General features: G+C 52.1%; 1 protein-coding gene across 2 annotated transcripts in view; it reads left to right on the forward strand.

The window, feature by feature from the left end:
• The window catches only part of LOC144943241 (TNF receptor-associated factor 3-like), a 48,245-nt gene extending 33,579 nt beyond the window's left edge, over positions 1-14,666 (forward strand). For both annotated transcript variants that reach the window (XM_078870552.1, XM_078870553.1), the window contains exons 3-12: positions 358-516; positions 2,468-2,519; positions 3,723-3,827; positions 4,808-4,972; positions 5,557-5,637; positions 7,495-7,569; positions 8,118-8,210; positions 9,110-9,250; positions 9,685-9,883; positions 10,279-14,666. In XM_078870552.1, the coding sequence (XP_078726678.1) occupies positions 358-516; positions 2,468-2,519; positions 3,723-3,827; positions 4,808-4,972; positions 5,557-5,637; positions 7,495-7,569; positions 8,118-8,210; positions 9,110-9,250; positions 9,685-9,883; positions 10,279-10,850 (1,642 nt within the window). In that variant the 3' untranslated portion in view covers positions 10,851-14,666. The remainder of the gene's footprint in view (positions 1-357; positions 517-2,467; positions 2,520-3,722; positions 3,828-4,807; positions 4,973-5,556; positions 5,638-7,494; positions 7,570-8,117; positions 8,211-9,109; positions 9,251-9,684; positions 9,884-10,278) is intronic.
• The last annotated feature ends 4,093 nt before the right edge of the window (positions 14,667-18,759 follow it).

Genomic DNA, 18,759 nt, shown 5'->3' on the forward strand with positions numbered 1-18,759 from the left:
ATTTAAGACAAAGACCTAAACATTTAATATTTTTGACGATAGAAGCCACTTAGACCAGGGTGGGTGGGGGGGGCGGCCTTCATCCAGCAGCGGGAGTGACCCGTGGCCGATGACAAGTTATTGTATGTGTGGACACGTGTGGGGGTGCGTGCGGGACGCGTGCGGGACGCGTGGGGACACGTGTGGGGGATGCGTGCTGGATGTGTGTGAACGCGTGGGGGACGCGTGCTGGATGTGTGTGAACGCGTGCGTGACGTGTGTGGACGTATGTGAACGCGTGGGGGACGCGTGCTGGATGTGTGTGAACGTGTGCTGGATGTGTGTGAACGCGTGCGTGACGTGTGTGGACGCGTGCAGCGTGGGAGGGGAGGCGCCCACGTGCGGCTACCGGGAGCACTTTGTGCACCCGCCCGAGGACAAGTACCGCTGCGAGCTGTGCCGCCTGCCCCTGCGGGACCCCCGGCAGACCGAGTGCGGCCACCGCTTCTGCGAGCCCTGCATCCGGCCCGTGCTCAGGTGAGTGCTGGCGACCGCGACGATGTCCATGTATGGTAGGCACGTGTGTACGTTGAACTTATTTCGCACCGTACGTAGCCGACCGTGCTAACCGGAGGTGCTGGGGGAAGGACAACAAACTAAACGCAAAGCAGTTCTAAATAAATGCGTTTTCAATCGAGTTGATTTTTAAGTGCACAGCTCCAGTGGCTTCTTAATATCAGATGGAAGAGCATTCCAGACGGCCGCAGAAGCGCATCTGAAAGCGTGCGAGTCCGTTGGTCTTTGTGTGATGAGTCTATGGGTCTCTCTGTATGTACGTATATGTTGAACTTCTTTCACACCATACGTAGCCAACCGTGCTAATCGGAGGTGCGGGGGAAGGACAACAAAATAAACACAATGATGGTGATTGCAGGGATTTATTTCAATTGGGTCTGTCCGGAAAATGTTGTCGCACCCGGCACACCACGTCCATCAAACCTCTCGAAGTGTCCGGGTCTGCCTGCGATCCAGAGAATAAGCCATGAGAAGTGAAGCCCTGTTTGAGTGTATTTGTGAAATTAATGGTGTTGGGTGAATGATCGGTAGTGTGAATGGTGGTCTGTGTATGTGTGTAATTGGTGATCTGTGTATGTGTGTGATTGGTGGGTCCGGCAAAAACAACCCCCTGGTGCCGGACGGCAACGCTGTGGTGGGCAGTGCCGTGGGGGGATGGCCAATTTAGATTGCCCATTCCCCTCATGGCGTCTGTAACCACCACAGCGGCCAAATGGGAGTTCTGGATGGGTGCGAGGGGCTGGTAACCCCTTCAATGAATTGCCACTAAACGACGATTTAAAATGTAATTAAGCTTGTGCAGGAGGCCCCGGGGAGACAGGCGTCTATGACGTTTCCTGGCCAAACCCGATTTGGTGGAGCCAGGAAACTGAATCCTTACCCTCGGGGCTCCTCCAGAAACAAACAAAAAAACACTACGGGTGGCCACGTGGAATGTTCGAACACTCACTGCGGAGGAGAGGCTGCCACTTCTCTGTCGGGAGCTGGATCAGTACCGCCTGGATCTCTGGTATTCAGGAGGTCCGGTGGACCGGCGCTGGCTCCTGCCACCATGAGGGGTGGACAGTCCTCTACTCGGGGCAGGAGACTGCCAAACAACAGGGAGTGGCTCTTCTGAACAAAAGAATGAAGGGGGTGTGGGAGCGTGGCGGTGAGGTGTTGGAAGCTGTAAGCCCCAGGCTACTTTGGGCTCGCCTTCCCATCAACCAGAGGCGAGGAGTGGTGGTCGTGGTTACTTATGCCCCCACCGAAGACAAACATCCGTGGAGGGATGCAGGCAAGGCCAATGAGTCAGATGCCTTCTATGACCTCCTGTCAAAGGTGCTGGCTAAAGTGGCCCCTCGGGATAGAGCCTGGCACAAGCGTCGTGGTGACGTCACCGCCACTTAGTGGGGAATGGCGGTTGTTGTTGTGATTGGTGGTCTGTGTGTGCGTGTGATTGTTGGTGTGGGTGTGTGATTGGTGGCCTGTGTGTGGGGGGAATGGTAATGTCGTTGTTAGTGCACTTCGCGATGAACCCACTGACCCAATCAGCACTTTCCCTTTCAGTCTGCATAGACTACACGGGTGATCTTTGTGTAAATGATGGATGGTGTGTGTTCATTTTGGGTGGTGTGTGTTCGTTTGGGAGTGTGTATCAAGCGCCGTGTGTGCCTCCAGCTGCATGTCAGTGTGTACGCTCGTAGAGTGGTCACCGCCGCGACTTTAATGGTGCGTGTTAAGCGGTGAGTGTGCTGTTCGCCGATTCGTAAAAACATGTTTGGAAACGACGTCGCGTTGACGCCACGACAGCGCGCCCCCCGTGACCATAGCTGCGAAGTGCTGCACGTTGACCTTCGTGCGAGCTGCGTGCTGTGATTGGGCAACCCCTAACGTAAACCGACGTTGTGCGTGGGGTTGTTTATTTCTCCAGTAAAGCAACACCGGCATGCCCAGTAGACAATGAACTCCTTCAGCCGGACAAGGTGAGCACACTCGAGCACGTGCACACTCACGTTCACCTGCTCTCACTCCTTTTGAACACGTAGGCTCACTCCTACTGATTCACACACACAAAGACAAATACCCACCCAGCCCCCGCCATGTAGCCTTAATGGACAATTGGGGAAAGTGCTGTTAACGAATGCAGTAGGGGGGGGTATGCATGATGATTCTCGCGCCTTTTTCTTCCCGGTGCTGATGTTTAAGCACTGCGCTAGTTACTGATTTGAGGCTGAAGTCCACCTAGAGGAGTTCCAGGACCAGTTCAGATATTTGCCACGAACGTCTGCCATGGACGGGAATCGAACTCCGGATTTGGAGCACGGTGCACTAATGACCGTTACGCCATCGCTAACACTTACACTCGCTCAAAAAAAGACTGTCATACACCTGCCAAAGCTTCGACAAGTAACTGTTCGACGCGCGTTTTTATCATACTTGTCACGAGCTGATTGTTACGCGTGGCCTAGATGCTACGAGACGCTACAACAGTGCGCGGGTGACGTGGCCCAGCGTTAGAGCGTTCGCCGCTTGGTGCAAGCGTTCACGGTTTAGAATCTGTCAGGCCGCCCTGGTTAATACTGCGTGTGTGTAATAACCGTAAAAGATCCTGTAAATTAATTTGAAATGATCAGGCCATTATGTGCCAGTGTCACGGTCCATGCTTTTGGTCCGAAGTTGAAAGATTTCCTGCAATTAGTTCAATTGGGCTTATGCACAGCAGCAGCAACAGCGTCGCCCCCTCTGCTGGGAAAACTGCTGCAGATTGCGTCTATGAGCACGGCTTCTCTGTGGTAGGTTTGCGCGCGCCAAGAATGGTGCGAAATTTCAAACGTACTCCCATTATTCTTCTTGGTTCTTTCGGTAAAGTCACGTAGAATGGAATAATAAAATAATAAAAATAAAACATAATAAAATAATTCTCACGACGTTTCGGCCACAACGCAAGCAGCCGTCCTCAGGTGGAGAGCAGGTCTGTCGAGTAGACAGTCTGAAATTTCAGACTCTGTCTACTCGACAGACTTTACCGAAAGAACCAAGAAGATGAATCCTTGCAGTCACGAAAGCTTTAAATCGAAATTTTATGTACTCTTATTATTGCACTTGTTATTGTTGCGTATGGCATGTGTGTATGGCGTACACGCTGCACGTTGTGCCGTGACCTGACGTGCTCTGCACACACACAGGTGTTCCGGGACAACTGCTGTCGCCGGGAAATCCTCGCCCTCCGCGTTCACTGCCGGAATGACACCGCCGGCTGCACGCAGATCGTTGAGCTCGGCAAGCTACAGGTACGCGTTCACGTGCGTCGTATGCGTGTGCTTGCTCATTCCTGTGTCCAAGCGTGTTAACGTGTGTGTGTGTGTGCTTGACTCTGCGGAGCGGTAGTGTTGCGGTTTGTATGCTGCGCACTGCACACCTGGCGACCACAAGTCGATTCCCGCTCAAGGCCACCAACACCAGTGACGATTATCTGAACGGGTCCTGAGCCTCCCCTAGGTCGACTCGGCCTCAAATGAGTACCTGGTGTGGTGTGTAAATTTTGGCACTGTGGAAACAACGGCGGCCGGGCGTAGTGCCGGCCACCCATCCCCTCGTGTGCCGTGCCGGCCTTTTATAGGTGCTCGCAAACAGCACTGGCCCCAACAGTCTGTTAAAGGCTTAACAGGGGATCTTTGTTTTCCTATGTATGTACGGAGGGCGGAGGAGTGACGCTGAAACATCGAGTAGAGCGCCAGGTGGCGGAGGCACAGCAGGTTTACGCAGTGTGGAGCACAGGTGGTACATCTGCCAGTCATATAAGTCCGTTAACCCATAACACGTGGATCTGTCCTGTGATCTCATGCCAGCAAGGTGCGCGTAACCTGGTACATGCGTTGCGGTGACGCCACCGCCACTTCGTCGTAAACGGCGGTTGTTGCCGTTATCGTGGTTATCTCAATCAATCGATCAATTGGCTCACTGCTCTTCCAACACAGCAACCCCAATTCGGATAGTACCGGGTGACGAATATCTGAACGGGTCCTGGCCCTCCGCTTGGCCAACTCCGCTTGAAGTGAGGTCCTTGTGCAGTTGGTGCGAACATCGGCACTGGGGAGACGAAAGGCAGCCGGGCGAGTCTCTGGCCCCTCACGGATGCTTCCCGCCGTCGTTCTCAGGCGCTCACTTACAGCCCTGAGCTCAACAGTCGGTGAAGGCTGTAGGGAGATCTTTGTGTTTATCTTCGCGTGCCTGTGCGTGAACACGTGGGCGTGTGTGCGTGCGCACGCAGGAGCACATGGCGGTGTGCGCGCACGAGGCCGTGAACTGCCCGCACGCTGGCTGCACGGAGCGGCTGCTGCGGGGCGAGCTGGTGAACCACGTGGCCTCGGGATGTCACTTCCGTACCGAATCCTGCCGCTACTGTAATCAGCAGGTGCCCCTCGCCGAGAAGAGGGTACGTGCACGCACGCACACACGCACACACTCACTCGCTCGCGGACGTACGCACGCACTCGTGCATGCATTCACGGGGATGACATCGACAACAACAACAACAGCAGCCACCATTCGCGCCTATGTGGCGGTGATGGAACCACAGCGCTTGTGCCACAGGGGTACACAGGTACGCACAGGTGTGTGTAAATACACACAGCATAAATCAACACAAGGGGGGGTACACAGGGACATGCATGAGTATATACATGACAAAGACCCTTGACTTTTGGGGCAAGGGCTGTTAGCGAGCACCAATGAAGGCTGCCGCAGTATACGAGGGGGTGGATGGCCGAGTAGCGATGTTTACACACCGCACCAGGTACTCATTTGAGGCTGAGTCGACCTACGGGAGGCCCAAAACCGGTTCAGATAATCGTCACCAGTATTGGCCGTGAGCAGGTGCGAGCGTTGTTCGGGAGTGCCGGATACCGCCGCGCTCGACGGTACCGCGGTGATGTGACAGAGTGACCGGGGGGGGGGGGAGGGGGGGGTGGCCACGCGAAGACCAAGGTCTCTTGTTCACGCCGTGTTCTCTCGCCATAGAAACACTACGAGACGCGCTGCCCCCGGTACCCCATCCCGTGCCCCAACAAGTGCGAGGAGCAGAGCATCGCGCGCGAGGAGGTGAGACTCTCGCAAGGCATGAGCCTCGTGTGGACACGCACGCACGCTCGCTCACTTTTAAACACACGTGGGTACAGTCGCTCACACGCACGCGCGCACACGCTCGCAACTACACGCACACAGGTACAATCGCTCACACACATGCAGGTGCAATGGCTCCCTTACACACACGCAGGTACAATCGCTCACTCCCGCACACACACACGCTCGCAACCACACTGGTACAATCGCTCACTTACACACACGCGGGTACGGTCGCTCACACGCACACGTGCTCGCACACACACGCACACAGGTACAATCGCTCACACGCAGGTGCAGAGGCTCCGTACACATACGCAGGTACAATCACTCGCTTGCATACACGCTCACACACACGTGCTCGCACCCACACCCACACAAGTACAATCGCTCACATCCACACACACAGGTACAATCGCTCACATCCACACACACAGGTACAATCGCTCACATCCACACACACAGGTACAATCGCTCACATCCACACACACAGGTACAATCACTCACATCCACACACACAGGTACAATCGCTCACATCCACACACACAGGTACAATCACTCACATCCACACACACAGGTACAATCGCTCACATCCACACACACAGGTACAATCGCTCACATCCACACACACAGGTACAATCGCTCACATCCACACACACAGGTACAATCGCTCACATCCACACACACAGGTACAATCGCTCACATCCACACACACAGGTACAATCGCTCACATCCACACACACAGGTACAATCGCTCACATCCACACACACAGGTACAATCGCTCACTCGCACACATGAAAGACAAAGATCCCCCCTCTCTGTTAGCGAGCACCGATGAAGGCTGGCACGGCAGACAACGAGGGGTGGGTGACCAGCGCCACGCTGGCCTCCTTTGTTTCCCCAGTCTTGATGATTACACACTGCACTAGGTATTCATTTAATGCTGAGTCGACTTAGGTGATCCCCAGGACCGGTTCAGATATTCGCTACTGTTATTGGGCGTGAGCGGGAATCTAACTCTGGTTGCTGGGTTCTTAGCATAGTGCTCTATGACCAGGCATTCACAGTCATATGAATACAAGTTGATCAAGATACAAAGACAAAGATCCCCCATATAGCCTAAACAGACTGTTGGGGCAAGTACTGTTAGCGAGCACCTATGAAGGCCGGCACGGTACACGAGGGGGTGAACGACCAGCACCACGCCCGACCCGCCTTTGTTTCCCCAGTGGCTTTGATTTTACACACTGCACCAGGTACTCATTTGAGGTTGAGTCGACCTAGGGGAGGCCCAAGACCGGTTCAGATAATTGTTACTGGTGTTGGCCACGAGCGGGAATCAAACTCGGGTCGCAGGGTCCGTAAAGCAGCGCGCTAACCGCTACACTACCGCTCACACACCATATGCTCGCTTATCCACACACGGCCGTGTGTACTCGCTTACACTCGAAAGCACACTCGCTCGCACAAAGACAAATACACGCACGCTCGCACACACTGTTACAGTTTGGCACCACGACGGTTTGGAGGGATTAGTAAAAGTGCGACTGGGCATCTGGTGAGAACACGCTGCACAGGACACCGATGGGCAGAGCTTCGGGTGGCTAAACCGCAGTGAGTTGGCACAGCGGGGAGTGCGGTTTGGTTCGTCTGGCGGTCACCCGCGTCAATTTAACCATTACCTCTGGCTCTGTCCAATGACCTGGCAATGCGCTATTGCCAATAGAGCACCAAGCCTGCCACCAGCGCTGTAGTGATGTCACTCCACGTACTGGCAAATGGCAGCAGCTCATGTTTGTGTGTTGTTTGTGTGTTTGTGTGCGCACGTTCTTCAGCTTGTGTCTCACTTGGGCATCTGTCCGTACAAGCAAGCGGAATGTTTCTTCAGTCAATTCGGTTGCAAATACAAGGTATGGCTTCTTACGAACATTGTTATCGTCACAAGTCATTTTCCATCCGCCACTGGGTGGAAGCTATCCCATACCATCCTTCACCTTCCTTCAATGCTGCAATCCATTTCGCTCTTGCAGATGAACAGATGATATCGCTCCATCTCCGTGGCGCCCGTCCTTTCAGACACATCCTCTCCTTTAGCTGCCATTTTGTATCCATCGGCCATCTTCCAAGCTGCTGTAAATGTCCACGTGATAAGCCGCTTTGTCGAGCTGTCATTCGTGGCCAGTCGCTTCTGAAAAAGAGCTACATAGCTCAGTGGGACTTACCTGGTAAAATGAAAAATAAATGTTGGTATTTTTTTGTTTACGTATGTTCAGCGTCGGTACATTTCTTTAATTAAGCAAGGTTGTAAGAACGTGTGACCAACTGACGATGGGAAGGGATTCCAAAGTTGAGCCGTGCGGGAGAAACGAAAGCGCGGCGTTCTTGACCGCCCCCGTATTGCCCACGAGCAATGGGCCCCCTCCCTCCTCCGCTGAGTGTCGGCCGTCGTGTCTCGCAGGGCACACTCCAGGGCCTCAAGGAGCACGAGTCGGGCGCCACCCAACAGCACCTGTCCCTCGTGACGGCACGCAGCGCCAACCTGGAGCTCAAGGTACGGGTGCCTCCCTCCTCTTTCTCATGTATGTGTGTTGTCTGCTGTACCGTATGTGGAACTTCTTTCGCACTGGACATAGCCAACCGTGCAAATGGGATGTGCGGGGGAAGGACAACAAACTAAACGCATGATGACGGTGGTGATAATGATGATGGCGGACAAGAAACTAAACACAAAATGCAGTTTTAAGGAAATTAGTTTTCGATCTAGATTATTTAAAAGTGCGCAGCTCCAATGGAAGAGCATTCCAGACGGCCGCAGAAAGCTTGCGCGATGCAGTGTGCGAGTCCGTGGGTGACTGTGTGATGAGTCTATATGGGTTTCTGTGTGAGTCTATGGGTCTCTTTGTATGTACGTATGTTGAACTTCTTTCGCACCATACGTAGCCAATCTAGATTATTTAAAAGTGCAAACCTCCAGTGGCTTTGCGCTTTTAAATTGTCCGTCTCACCGTCGTCTTCTCGTAAGTTAATGCGGCAAAGCGTTAACATCGCCCTATGTTGTAGAATGACCTCCGGAAGGGGTCATCACAGAGCTACTTCTGAGGTCAATTCAGTTTTGCCTCCTGTCCAACGTGGGCCCACTGTAGCGAGATTTATCAATTTTTCTTAATAATCGAATAACACGTCACTTGTGTCTCAACAATACAACCAAATTACTTGTGAGTCCATCGGCTTATTTCACCTTCTGGGACTAATTGTGTGTTATGCACACGGTTTAAACATGGGTCTGGAAGTTGAGAAATCCCATGAGGTTTCGTGCTGACATCATGATGATCCCCCGGGGAAGTCCGATTTAATCAGCTGACACCTTCCGCCCACCTCCCTGCACCTCCTCCCCACTCTCCCCCTCACCGCGTGTCCCTCCGTGCATCTCGTCCTCCTCCTCCTCGCCAGGTGTCCATGCTGCAGTCTCAGCTGGCGGAGAGGGCCAACAGTGCAGATCTGCTGGGGACTCGCGTGCGGGAGCTGGAGAAGGAGCTCATCTCCGTGGGGCAGACGGCCAGCAAGAACGAGTCGCGCCTCGGGCACACGCAGGTGAGCGGGCGTGTACGCATAACGTGTGTGTGCGCAGGCTCGTTTTGTGCGTGGAGAGAGTGGCGTCGCAGGGGTGGTCGCCCTCCAACAACAACAACAGAGAGCGGAGGAGCGACGCTTGCAGCAACGTCGCTCAAACAGCCGATGAGAAACGACGGGGGGCTGAAACACGAGTTGAAAACCCAGAATCTCAGCGGTTCCAGCTCCGTGGCTATTTACGCACGAGCCACCTACCCCGCCAACTCCCGAGACTCGTACTTTAAATAAATGACGCCTTCCCTCCACAATGCCCACACACTGCCCTGCGAAAAACCTGGTGACCCCCGCCCCTCCCCATGAGTTTCCCCTGCATTTGACCTCAATGTTTGGCAGGCATGTGACATTCGTTCCTCACCCTCCTCCCCCCCCATCCCTTCGTGCTGTGTGGCGTGCAGCGCATGCTCGCCGTGCAGACAGAGCGGCTGCTGCGCCTGCAGGAGTCGATGCAGGGCACGACGCGGCGCGCCGACCACGACGCCCTGCGCGGCGACCTCGACGGCACCGCGGCCACGCTGCACGAGCTGGGCACGCGCGTAGCCGCCATCGAGGAGACGGGGGGCAGCGTCACGCACTCGTCCACGCCCACGCGTCTCGGTGAGGGCGGCAACACCCACTCAGCCACTCGCCACTCGCCACTCCCCTCAGCTACTCACCACGACCCTCACCCACTCACCACTACCCTCACCCACTCACCACTACCCTCACCCACTCACCACTACCTTCACCTACTCACCACTAACCTCACCTACTCACCACTACCAACGGTATCGAGACACATATTTGAACGGAACACTGTGCGTAGGTAACAAGTGAAATCAGAATCCACGTATCTGTCCACTGCGTATATGTACATTTTTGCGTGTAACTTACCGTGGAACCCCTCGCCCGCTCGCGTGTGTGTCTGTGTGTGTGTGTGCGTGTGTGTGTCTGCCTGCCGGTATCATGGTCACTCAACGCCGCGCTCCCTCGCCGCCGCCGCCACGACGCAGCCGCCCTGGACTCGGCGCTGAGCCGTCACGATACGCAGCTGTTCGCGCACGACACTCGCCTCGCCGAGATGGACCTGCGCTTCCAGGTGCTCGAGACGGCGAGCTACAACGGCAAGCTGGTGTGGAAGATCCGCGACTACGCGCGGCGCAAGCAGGACGCGGTGAGCGGCCGCACGCTCTCGCTCTACAGCCAGCCCTTCTACACGTCGCCCTTCGGCTACCGCATGTGCGCCCGCGCCTACCTCAACGGGGACGGCGTGGGCCGCGGCACGCACCTGTCGCTCTTCTTCGTGGTGATGCGCGGCGAGTACGACGCGCTGCTGCCGTGGCCGTTCCGCCAGCGCGTCACGCTCACGCTGCTCGACCAGGGCGCGGCGAGGCGCCAGCTGTCCGACACGTTCAAGCCGGACCCGGCGAGCAGCAGCTTCCGGCGGCCGACGTCCGACATGAACATCGCGTCGGGCTGCCCGCTGTTCGTGTCGCACGTCGCCCTGGAGAGCGCCTCCTACCTGCAGGACGACACCATCTTCATCAAGGTGGTGGTGGACATGAGCGAACTCGGGGACCCGTAGGCGGGGGAGGCCTGTGGGGGGCTGGGGGGGGTTGGGAAGCCCCCCCCCCCCCCTTCTCCCCACCACCGAAGAGCTTGCGCTTCACGTGGGATCGCACGGCACCACGGAGACGGGGACGTCCCCCCAGCCTGTGGGGTGTGAACGATTTTCACGAAGTCGTAGGCTGGTGCTTTAGACAGTGGGCCTCCTCCAGAGAAGAGAGATTTGATTTGTAGTTGAGAGATTGAGGTTACTACAGCTGCTGTGGTTGGGGCCTTGAGAAAACTGTCAAGATTCTGAGAAAGTTGAATTGACGATGAGCAGATTTACGTTCAGGAAAACGAAGGTGTGTTCAATCCTGATGGAGAGAAAACATCGGCCAATTATAAATGTTTTTCCCTGGGGCCGTGCACTACTACCCACATAGCCGCTTGACGTTGAGTTCATCTGACAAACGATTCGCGTGAAATTAGACTCAAGTTAATAATATCTCAAAACGTTGTAGATTTAAAACTCACCTCTAGGAAACAGGCGAATTCTTTTTTTTCTTCCTTTTTTTTGTTGTTCGCTCATGTGAACAAGGGCGAGTGAGTGACCTTGTGACCCAGGTAGCCTTGTGGGGGGTCACAGTGCACGAATTGCAATTAAAAGGTTATTAGGTCCACCCAGTAATTATTTCCTGCAAGGTAGATAAAAATAGGTACCGCTTTGTAGGAAAGAGGACGTTTATTTACCCTTTGCGTTAACTTGCTCCCTCGGCAACGATATTGAAGCTACACCACTGGCTGAGGGATGTAAAATCAGATGAGCCTTACCTCGTTCTTGCTTCAACTGGACACAACTTTGACCGTTTCCAAGTCCCCTCGAAGTGCAATACATCGATCTTACAAGACTTAAAATTCCCTCCCGGAAGACCCTTTTTTGTCTCGCTCCTACAACCGCTTGCTCACAGCTCAAGTCGCTTCATCGTCACTCGAAAAACGCTTTTCCCCTGGAGTGATTCTCTCTGTCGGTCGAGGAGACACGTGGAAGACAATGAGAGCCAGGTCTGGTCAGTGTGTGTGGGTTTTCTACAGAATGATCCAGATTTCTCCATGATTTTTCTCCAGATTTCTATGAAATTTGTCAGATTTTTTGCTTTTTTTTCATTATTAACACTCATAACGAGATGATTTCAACACCCGTAAAACGTATTTTATTGCTATGCAATTTTGTAAACATTCACCCTTTGTTGCAGCTCCACTCGCTATATGTGTAAGTTCATTCATCACTTCTTGTCTGCAGCCCCGCTGGACACGACTGTTGAGTGGCTTCGTGCTGTAGACACGGTCCAATTTGACACGTAGGCTTTCGCGACCAATACCATCCATAATACAGGTTTTTTTCGGTTAGATGTGATCACATCTACCCCTCTATTTAAGGAACGAAACAGGAGGTCTTCTCCACAAATCTGGCTGTTGCCTGATGAAACTAGTTGTAATTAATGTGCAAAATGTCATAGTCGGATTGTAAATGTTGTGGCTTCGCTCAACACACCGGTGTGCTGTACTAGTGACGAATTGGCACATTCTGTTTACATGACAAACCTTACTAGTTGGCTGTATTAGGTGTTCGCGGGTTTAACCTCACATTTATATATTTACGCGATCTAATCCCAAAAGAACTCTTATGGATGGTCCAATTTCACTCTCGTAATCTGGCACCTGTGCCCTTCTGGCCCTGTGTAGTTGCATTGCCTCCACGCCCAACAGCTACGCCACTCACCCCACCGTCGCATCCCCCCCCCCCCTCTTCTTGACCAACCTAACCCAGCTGCAAACTCAGCTGCTCTCTAACCCTGCTCAGCTGGCGCCAGCGAGCGTCGCAATCAGGTCACACGTTTAAATCCCGGCTGGGCGTCAGTGCGTCGTCCGTTCACGATAAAAACTGAAACACCCCCCCCCCCCCCACTTCATGGGGAAGAGTCAATAGCAACGTTTGTACGGAGAGACTTGCCCCGTCATAAGAATGTGGAAGTTTTACGGAAAACATCGGCTCGCGGCTGCCAAGGGTGATGAATGTCGCTAGAGGCCCGTTTTGAGCCAACACTTTTTATTCCATTCAGGGAATGGACGTTGTGGTGTAAATAGTTTGTTTGGGTGTTTCGTTCCTTCAAATGGCTCGTTTTTTTTCCGACAAAAGCTATGGGTCTTGACATGACATTTGTTTTATAAGGTGGTGGTGGTGATGATGATGATGACGTCTTCACGGCATGTTGCGGTTATTCGTGCAATGCTGCGTGACGTTGTGTTTGAACCGGCTACTGCTCGACTAGGAGGTGAACAATTGTTATCTCTTGGTGACCCAGATGCTCTTGATGGTTTTTTTTTTACACAGATATAAATAAATATAAGTAATTTTTCTACTTTGTTCCGTACGTTATTGCGACCTTTAATGATCTTGAAAATATTTTGTAATAAGTTGTATTTATTTAATTGTAACTGTGTACATTTGTCTACATTTGTGCTTGTTTCACCGACGATATCACGAATTATCTTACAGACACAGAAAAGCATTCTTATTTCCAGATCTCCCTCCAAAGGAGCGAGAAGCTTATGTCGATGCAGGGAGTGACCGGAAGAGAAACTGCGGGCGTTCATCGGGCATCCATCAACGGTGTATCTTACCCCAAACCATATGCACTATGTTGCACTTTGCTTCGCTGCGAGAGTGGGACAGTTGCTCGCTCGGCACCATTCTGCCGAAGAAAGTGGTCGGTAAATGGGCTTCGCTGAATTGACTGTTGTGTTAGGGTCGACTCAGCCCATCATTCCCTTCAGGGTTGATAAAAAAAAAACAGTCCCAATTTATTGACAGTTTCCAAGAGTAGTTTTCCTGTGGGTGACTTTACTTCCCGCAGAATACACTGTAACCTTCGACTTGATGTTGGTCACTCGAGTAAGACTGGACAATTGAAACTGGGCGCTCTTTCTGAAACCCTGATGTCACGGTTCTTTGTATTTTCGAACAGTCAACGTTCAGCATCACCTTGTCGGCCACAGCATCACAAAGTCTCTACACCTGTAACCACCAATCTCTACCTCTCGTCTGTGGGTCTCGTATCTCTCTCTTGTTTATCTATCGGCAATCTTCTTGTCTTACCTATAGCTGTGTCATCTGTATCTATTGTAAATATATCATCTCACCCATCTTTAGATCTGTGTCTCGGCGAACCGTATAGCACAGCGGGCCACTTGCACGGTCCTAATTGTGAGCCAGATGTGGCCCGGTGAAAGTACCCTGCCTCATATCACTGGCTTCAGCTCCTAGCTAATGTCATTGTACAAGAGGCTTACTGGCCAGGCCTTCTGTCTTGGGTGACCGGTGAGTATGTGGAGGGGGGAGAATGTGGTATTTCGCACGGCGCACTGACATTACCAATGTGTCTCTCACTGGTTATCAGAGAACTCTTGTCTGTCGGCTTCAGTGTGTTTGTGTCATTTAAGCCCAGAGGAAGCGGGGGATTGGTCCTGTAAATGTATGACTTTATTTATCAATTCGGTTGTAAGGTTTGTTTTGGTTAATTAATTTGTTTTTAATTGGTCGATGAAAGGAAACCGTCACGGCCGCAACGTGTGGAGCAGGAGTGTCACATTGAACACGCGGCAGCTATTTATGGGATGGGGACTTGTGCAGAATTGTCTCCGATATTAAAGTAGGGTAACTTAAAATACAACTGCTACAAGTGACTATTAAAACGATGGTGTTTTACATCTGTTTGCAATGTGTGCATGTGTGTTGCATAACGTTTACAGTTACACATTTAACTTGCGCCTCGTCGTCGTGAGAATTTTCAAGAAATGCATTAATCACTGACTGTTGACAATAAAATCTACGTGTAGTTTGTTTGTCCGGGAAAGCCTTCCTGAGTCTCAAGATTGCTTTTCTCATCGGGGTCCTGCATTGGTACGTTTGGCCAATTTTCGAATTACACGAGTGATCGTTTACGCACGTCGGAAGAAAGCGAAGTAACCTTGCAGAACAACCCCCCATGCACGTTGAAGGGATGACATTTTGAAGCTCCACACAGACGATTTCACAGACCAACTTTTGTAGTACTTTACTGCCGTATAACAGCCAACTTCATTGGGAGTTTCACAAACTCACTGTGATCCAAAATCGCTGGACCATAGGTGTGCACCACCACACCCGATTGGAAATTTAAACAGATGAACTCGTTCTCATTATGATGGCCTCCCTTGCATGCCTGTTGTCCAGCAGTTTGGTGGTCGTGGGTTAGTGGATCACACATGGATGGGGCTAACAATGGCCATGTCAGAGAGACTAACTTGTGAGCTGATATCACTCAGACCTGAGTTTGAATTAGGATTAAACTGGGTCCCCAAGTGGAAGTATTTGATGATCACAGCCTGCTCAGCCATCGGTGAATAAACACACAACAACATAACATTGCCTTGTCATTTAATTCGGCATAACCCGGATATGTAGGTCTAAATAATCGATATCCTGTGCAACATCGGTGTCCGGGCATATGCAGTCGAGGTAGGCCACCGCGTGCAGATGAGAGCCCTGCTGAACTGAAATAAAATAGACAAATACGGCCAACCCGAAAAAGGGAATCGACAAAATATCCGAAAAGGACCCTCTGGGAATTGAGACCTGAATAAATAATTATGTAGCCAATTACATAACCTAACACGCTACACACATGGCAGATTAACCCCTGCACATCAGCTGTGGGCTTTAATTGCAGGTATTTTTCAAGGCCGACCTGCTTTTTTTTGGCTTTCGGTAATTTAAAAAGAATGTTAGATCACTGGCATTTGATTGGAGGGGTGGAAAATACAAATACATTTGTTAGCAAAAATATGGCTTTAAAAGGAAAAATATACAACAGCCGTGTTGGCAACGACCCTTGTATGTAGAAACTTCTTTTGCACCGTACGTGGCCAACCATGATAATGGCAACAAACGAAACACAAAAAGCAGTTCTAAAGAAATGAGTTTTCAATCTAGATTTGAGGATGATGTCCTATGAAGGACCATTGCCTGAAGCGTCTTATTCCCCTTTTAAGGCAACGTTATTGACGAATGAGTTTTTTTTAGTTCAGAATCAAGGCGCAGCCCTGCAATTTCTCACCGCCACTGCTCTGCAGGAACCGCCCTCCTCCACCAGAGACCCCTGGAGATCTCTCCTCGGCTCGAGCGCAGTGCTCTTCACTCATTTCCAGAGGGAGAGGGGCGGGCACTTTCATCCGTGTGAGTGAGGGCCGCCACACATTTGACACCAGTGGGGGTGTTGACAGCAGCAGCATGATGATGATGGGGCGGTTGTTTTCACTCTGTGTGTATTGTCAGGGGCCGCACTAAAGGCCACCAGGGGTCGCCAGGGGCCCGCGGGCCTTGCGATGAAGAACGCCGCTCTCGAGGGTATTTTGTTACCGCTTATCGTACTTGTATAGCGCCTTACTCCAGGGCTCTTAGCAGCAGTTATAAAACTGTGCATAAGATAATAGTGGTCGAGATAAAGAGTGGGGTTCTTATTAAAGGTGGTGGTGGTGGAGTTTTGGTGACAGGAGAAGAGGAGAGATTGGGGGATGGTTGTAGCTGTGGAGTTTGGGGGGGGGTCGAGCCAGATCCAGTGTCTTGGAAGAGGTGGAATTGCCCAAACTTTGCCCCACCCGGCGGCGTCGTCACCACCACATTACCAGTGACGGAGCAACAACATGATTCGATCAGGTGGAGCCCCCAATGTTTGATTTGCCTCGCACGGTCGCACCCTAGAGGCTGTGATACTGGTAGGAACCACCTGGTTCCACCAGCCCACAGGGGATTATTGTGTCCGTCCGTCGTGCAGGGTGGGGAGTAGCTGGGTGGGGAGGGAGGGGAAGGGGCTGGGTGGGGAGGGGCTGGGTGGGGGTGGAGGGTGGGAGGGGTGGGGCTGGGTGGGGAGGGGCTGGTCACCCCGTGGTGCCCTTATAAAACTCAACGTTTAACCTACTCACGCCGGCTTGTGCCCGCCCTCACAGTCGGGCATATTTGCGGAATACACCACGCCGCCGTTGACCCTGGCCATTGACCGAGCAACCCAACGTTCCTACCAGTTCCTTCCGCAAAAATGTGTTTTATCGCGGCCTCCTCGTGCCCAATCCACATCATCGTTATGCTCACGGTCTCAACTTTACAGCTCCGTTATCAGTGCCCTACAGACCAATTCAGACCTCATTGGTCACCGTGCCATTATGAATCTCAACGTTCAACCCACAAAATCCCATCACTCGGGAGAAACACAAATAGACACTTCCCCCCCCCCCCCCCCGTATTGAAACGGCTGTACACCGTATGGACATGAAAACTCAATTTCAAGGGGGCCCCCAACTCGTAGCTTTGACCTCCGTGGGGGGGGGGGATAGTGGGGGGGGGGGGGGTCAAGGCACCGTCTGCCTCCCCCCCACGCGAGTTTCACTTCTGACCTCACCACACAACGGCATGCCCAGGGGTCGGCAACCAACACAACAACAACCAAAGAGTCGCAATGGGGGCAACCAAAGAGGCCTATGCGGCTTCAGAGCCGCAGGTTGCAGAAGGGTTGAGGAATGAGTTTCTTCTTGGTTCTTTCGGTAAAGTCACGTAGAATGGAAATAATACAAATAATACAAATAAAACATAATAAAATAATTCTCACGACGTTTCGGCCACAACGCAAGCAGCCGTCCTCAGGTGAAGAACAGGTCCGTCGAGAAGACAGAGTCTGAAAGCGATAGACCTGTTCCTGTGACCTGTTCTTCACCTGAGGACGGCTGCTTGCGTTGTGGCCGAAACGTCGTGAGAATTATTTTATTATGTTTTATTTTATTATTTCCATTCTACGTGACTTTACCGAAAGAACCAAGAAGATGAATCCCTGCAGTCACGAAATCTTTAAATCGAAAAATGAGTTTCTTGTTGGTGTTCTTCTTGCCGGCGACCACTGCTGACCACGGACACCACCACCGGCAGAGAAGCCATCAAGTTCGCCTTCATTGCTCGACGCCTTTCGAATATGTGCGGCAAACTGGTAACCGGTTTTCATTCGGTTAGCGTGAATGCAAGTACGGGTCTTCGAACCAGATGATGTCCTGTGTGTGTGTGTGTGGAGTGCCGTGCCGGCCTTCATAGGTGCTAGCCAGCAGGACTTGCCCCGACAGCTTGTTAAAACTTTACGGGGAACCTTTGTCTCTATGTGAGAGAGTGTGAGAGAGACGCTCTGTGTGAGAGGAGGCCTCGGCAAGGTAAGGTAATTTACCCTTTTTACCGGGTAAAAGGGGAAAGGGTAAAGGTGTTGATATGCCAAGGGGTAAGGGTAAAGGGAAGGGTAAAGGTAGGCTCGTTGCGTTTTACCTTTTACCTTACCTGCTAAAGGGTAAAAGGTAGGGTAGGGTAATTGTATTGTGGTAAGGTAAAAGGTAGGGTAAAGGTAGGCTCGTTTTTACACTTTTACCTTACCTTGCCGAGGCCTATGTGAGAGAGAGGGATTGTGAGAGTATCTATGAGAGAGTTCCAGTGAGAGAGTGTCTATGAGAGAGTTCCAGTGAGAGAGTGTCTATGTGAGAGAGTGTCTATGTGAGAGACAGTATGTGAGAGAGGGAGTGTGACCGGCAGTATCTATGTGTAGTGACTGACTTGGAGACGCAAGTCCTTGAAGACAGTTCTTTAATTAAACCCCACGAGCAAACTTTGCACAATATACACCCTACACTGTTACACGCTCTCTGCTGTTACACAACACTCTGTCTCCCGCTTATACGCAACTCTACTCTGGTTGCCCGCCTACAACACAACGCTAGCCGCCTGACACTGACGGCGCTGAACTCAGACAGGCAACTACGTCCAGCAGCGCGATGTCACGTGAGGGCGACAGCGACGAAGGCCGCGAGACGACGGCGACGAT

This window comes from Lampetra fluviatilis, chromosome 30 (genome assembly GCF_964198595.1).
Source record: "Lampetra fluviatilis chromosome 30, kcLamFluv1.1, whole genome shotgun sequence".
In the NCBI taxonomy this organism is placed as follows: domain Eukaryota; kingdom Metazoa; phylum Chordata; class Hyperoartia; order Petromyzontiformes; family Petromyzontidae; genus Lampetra; species Lampetra fluviatilis.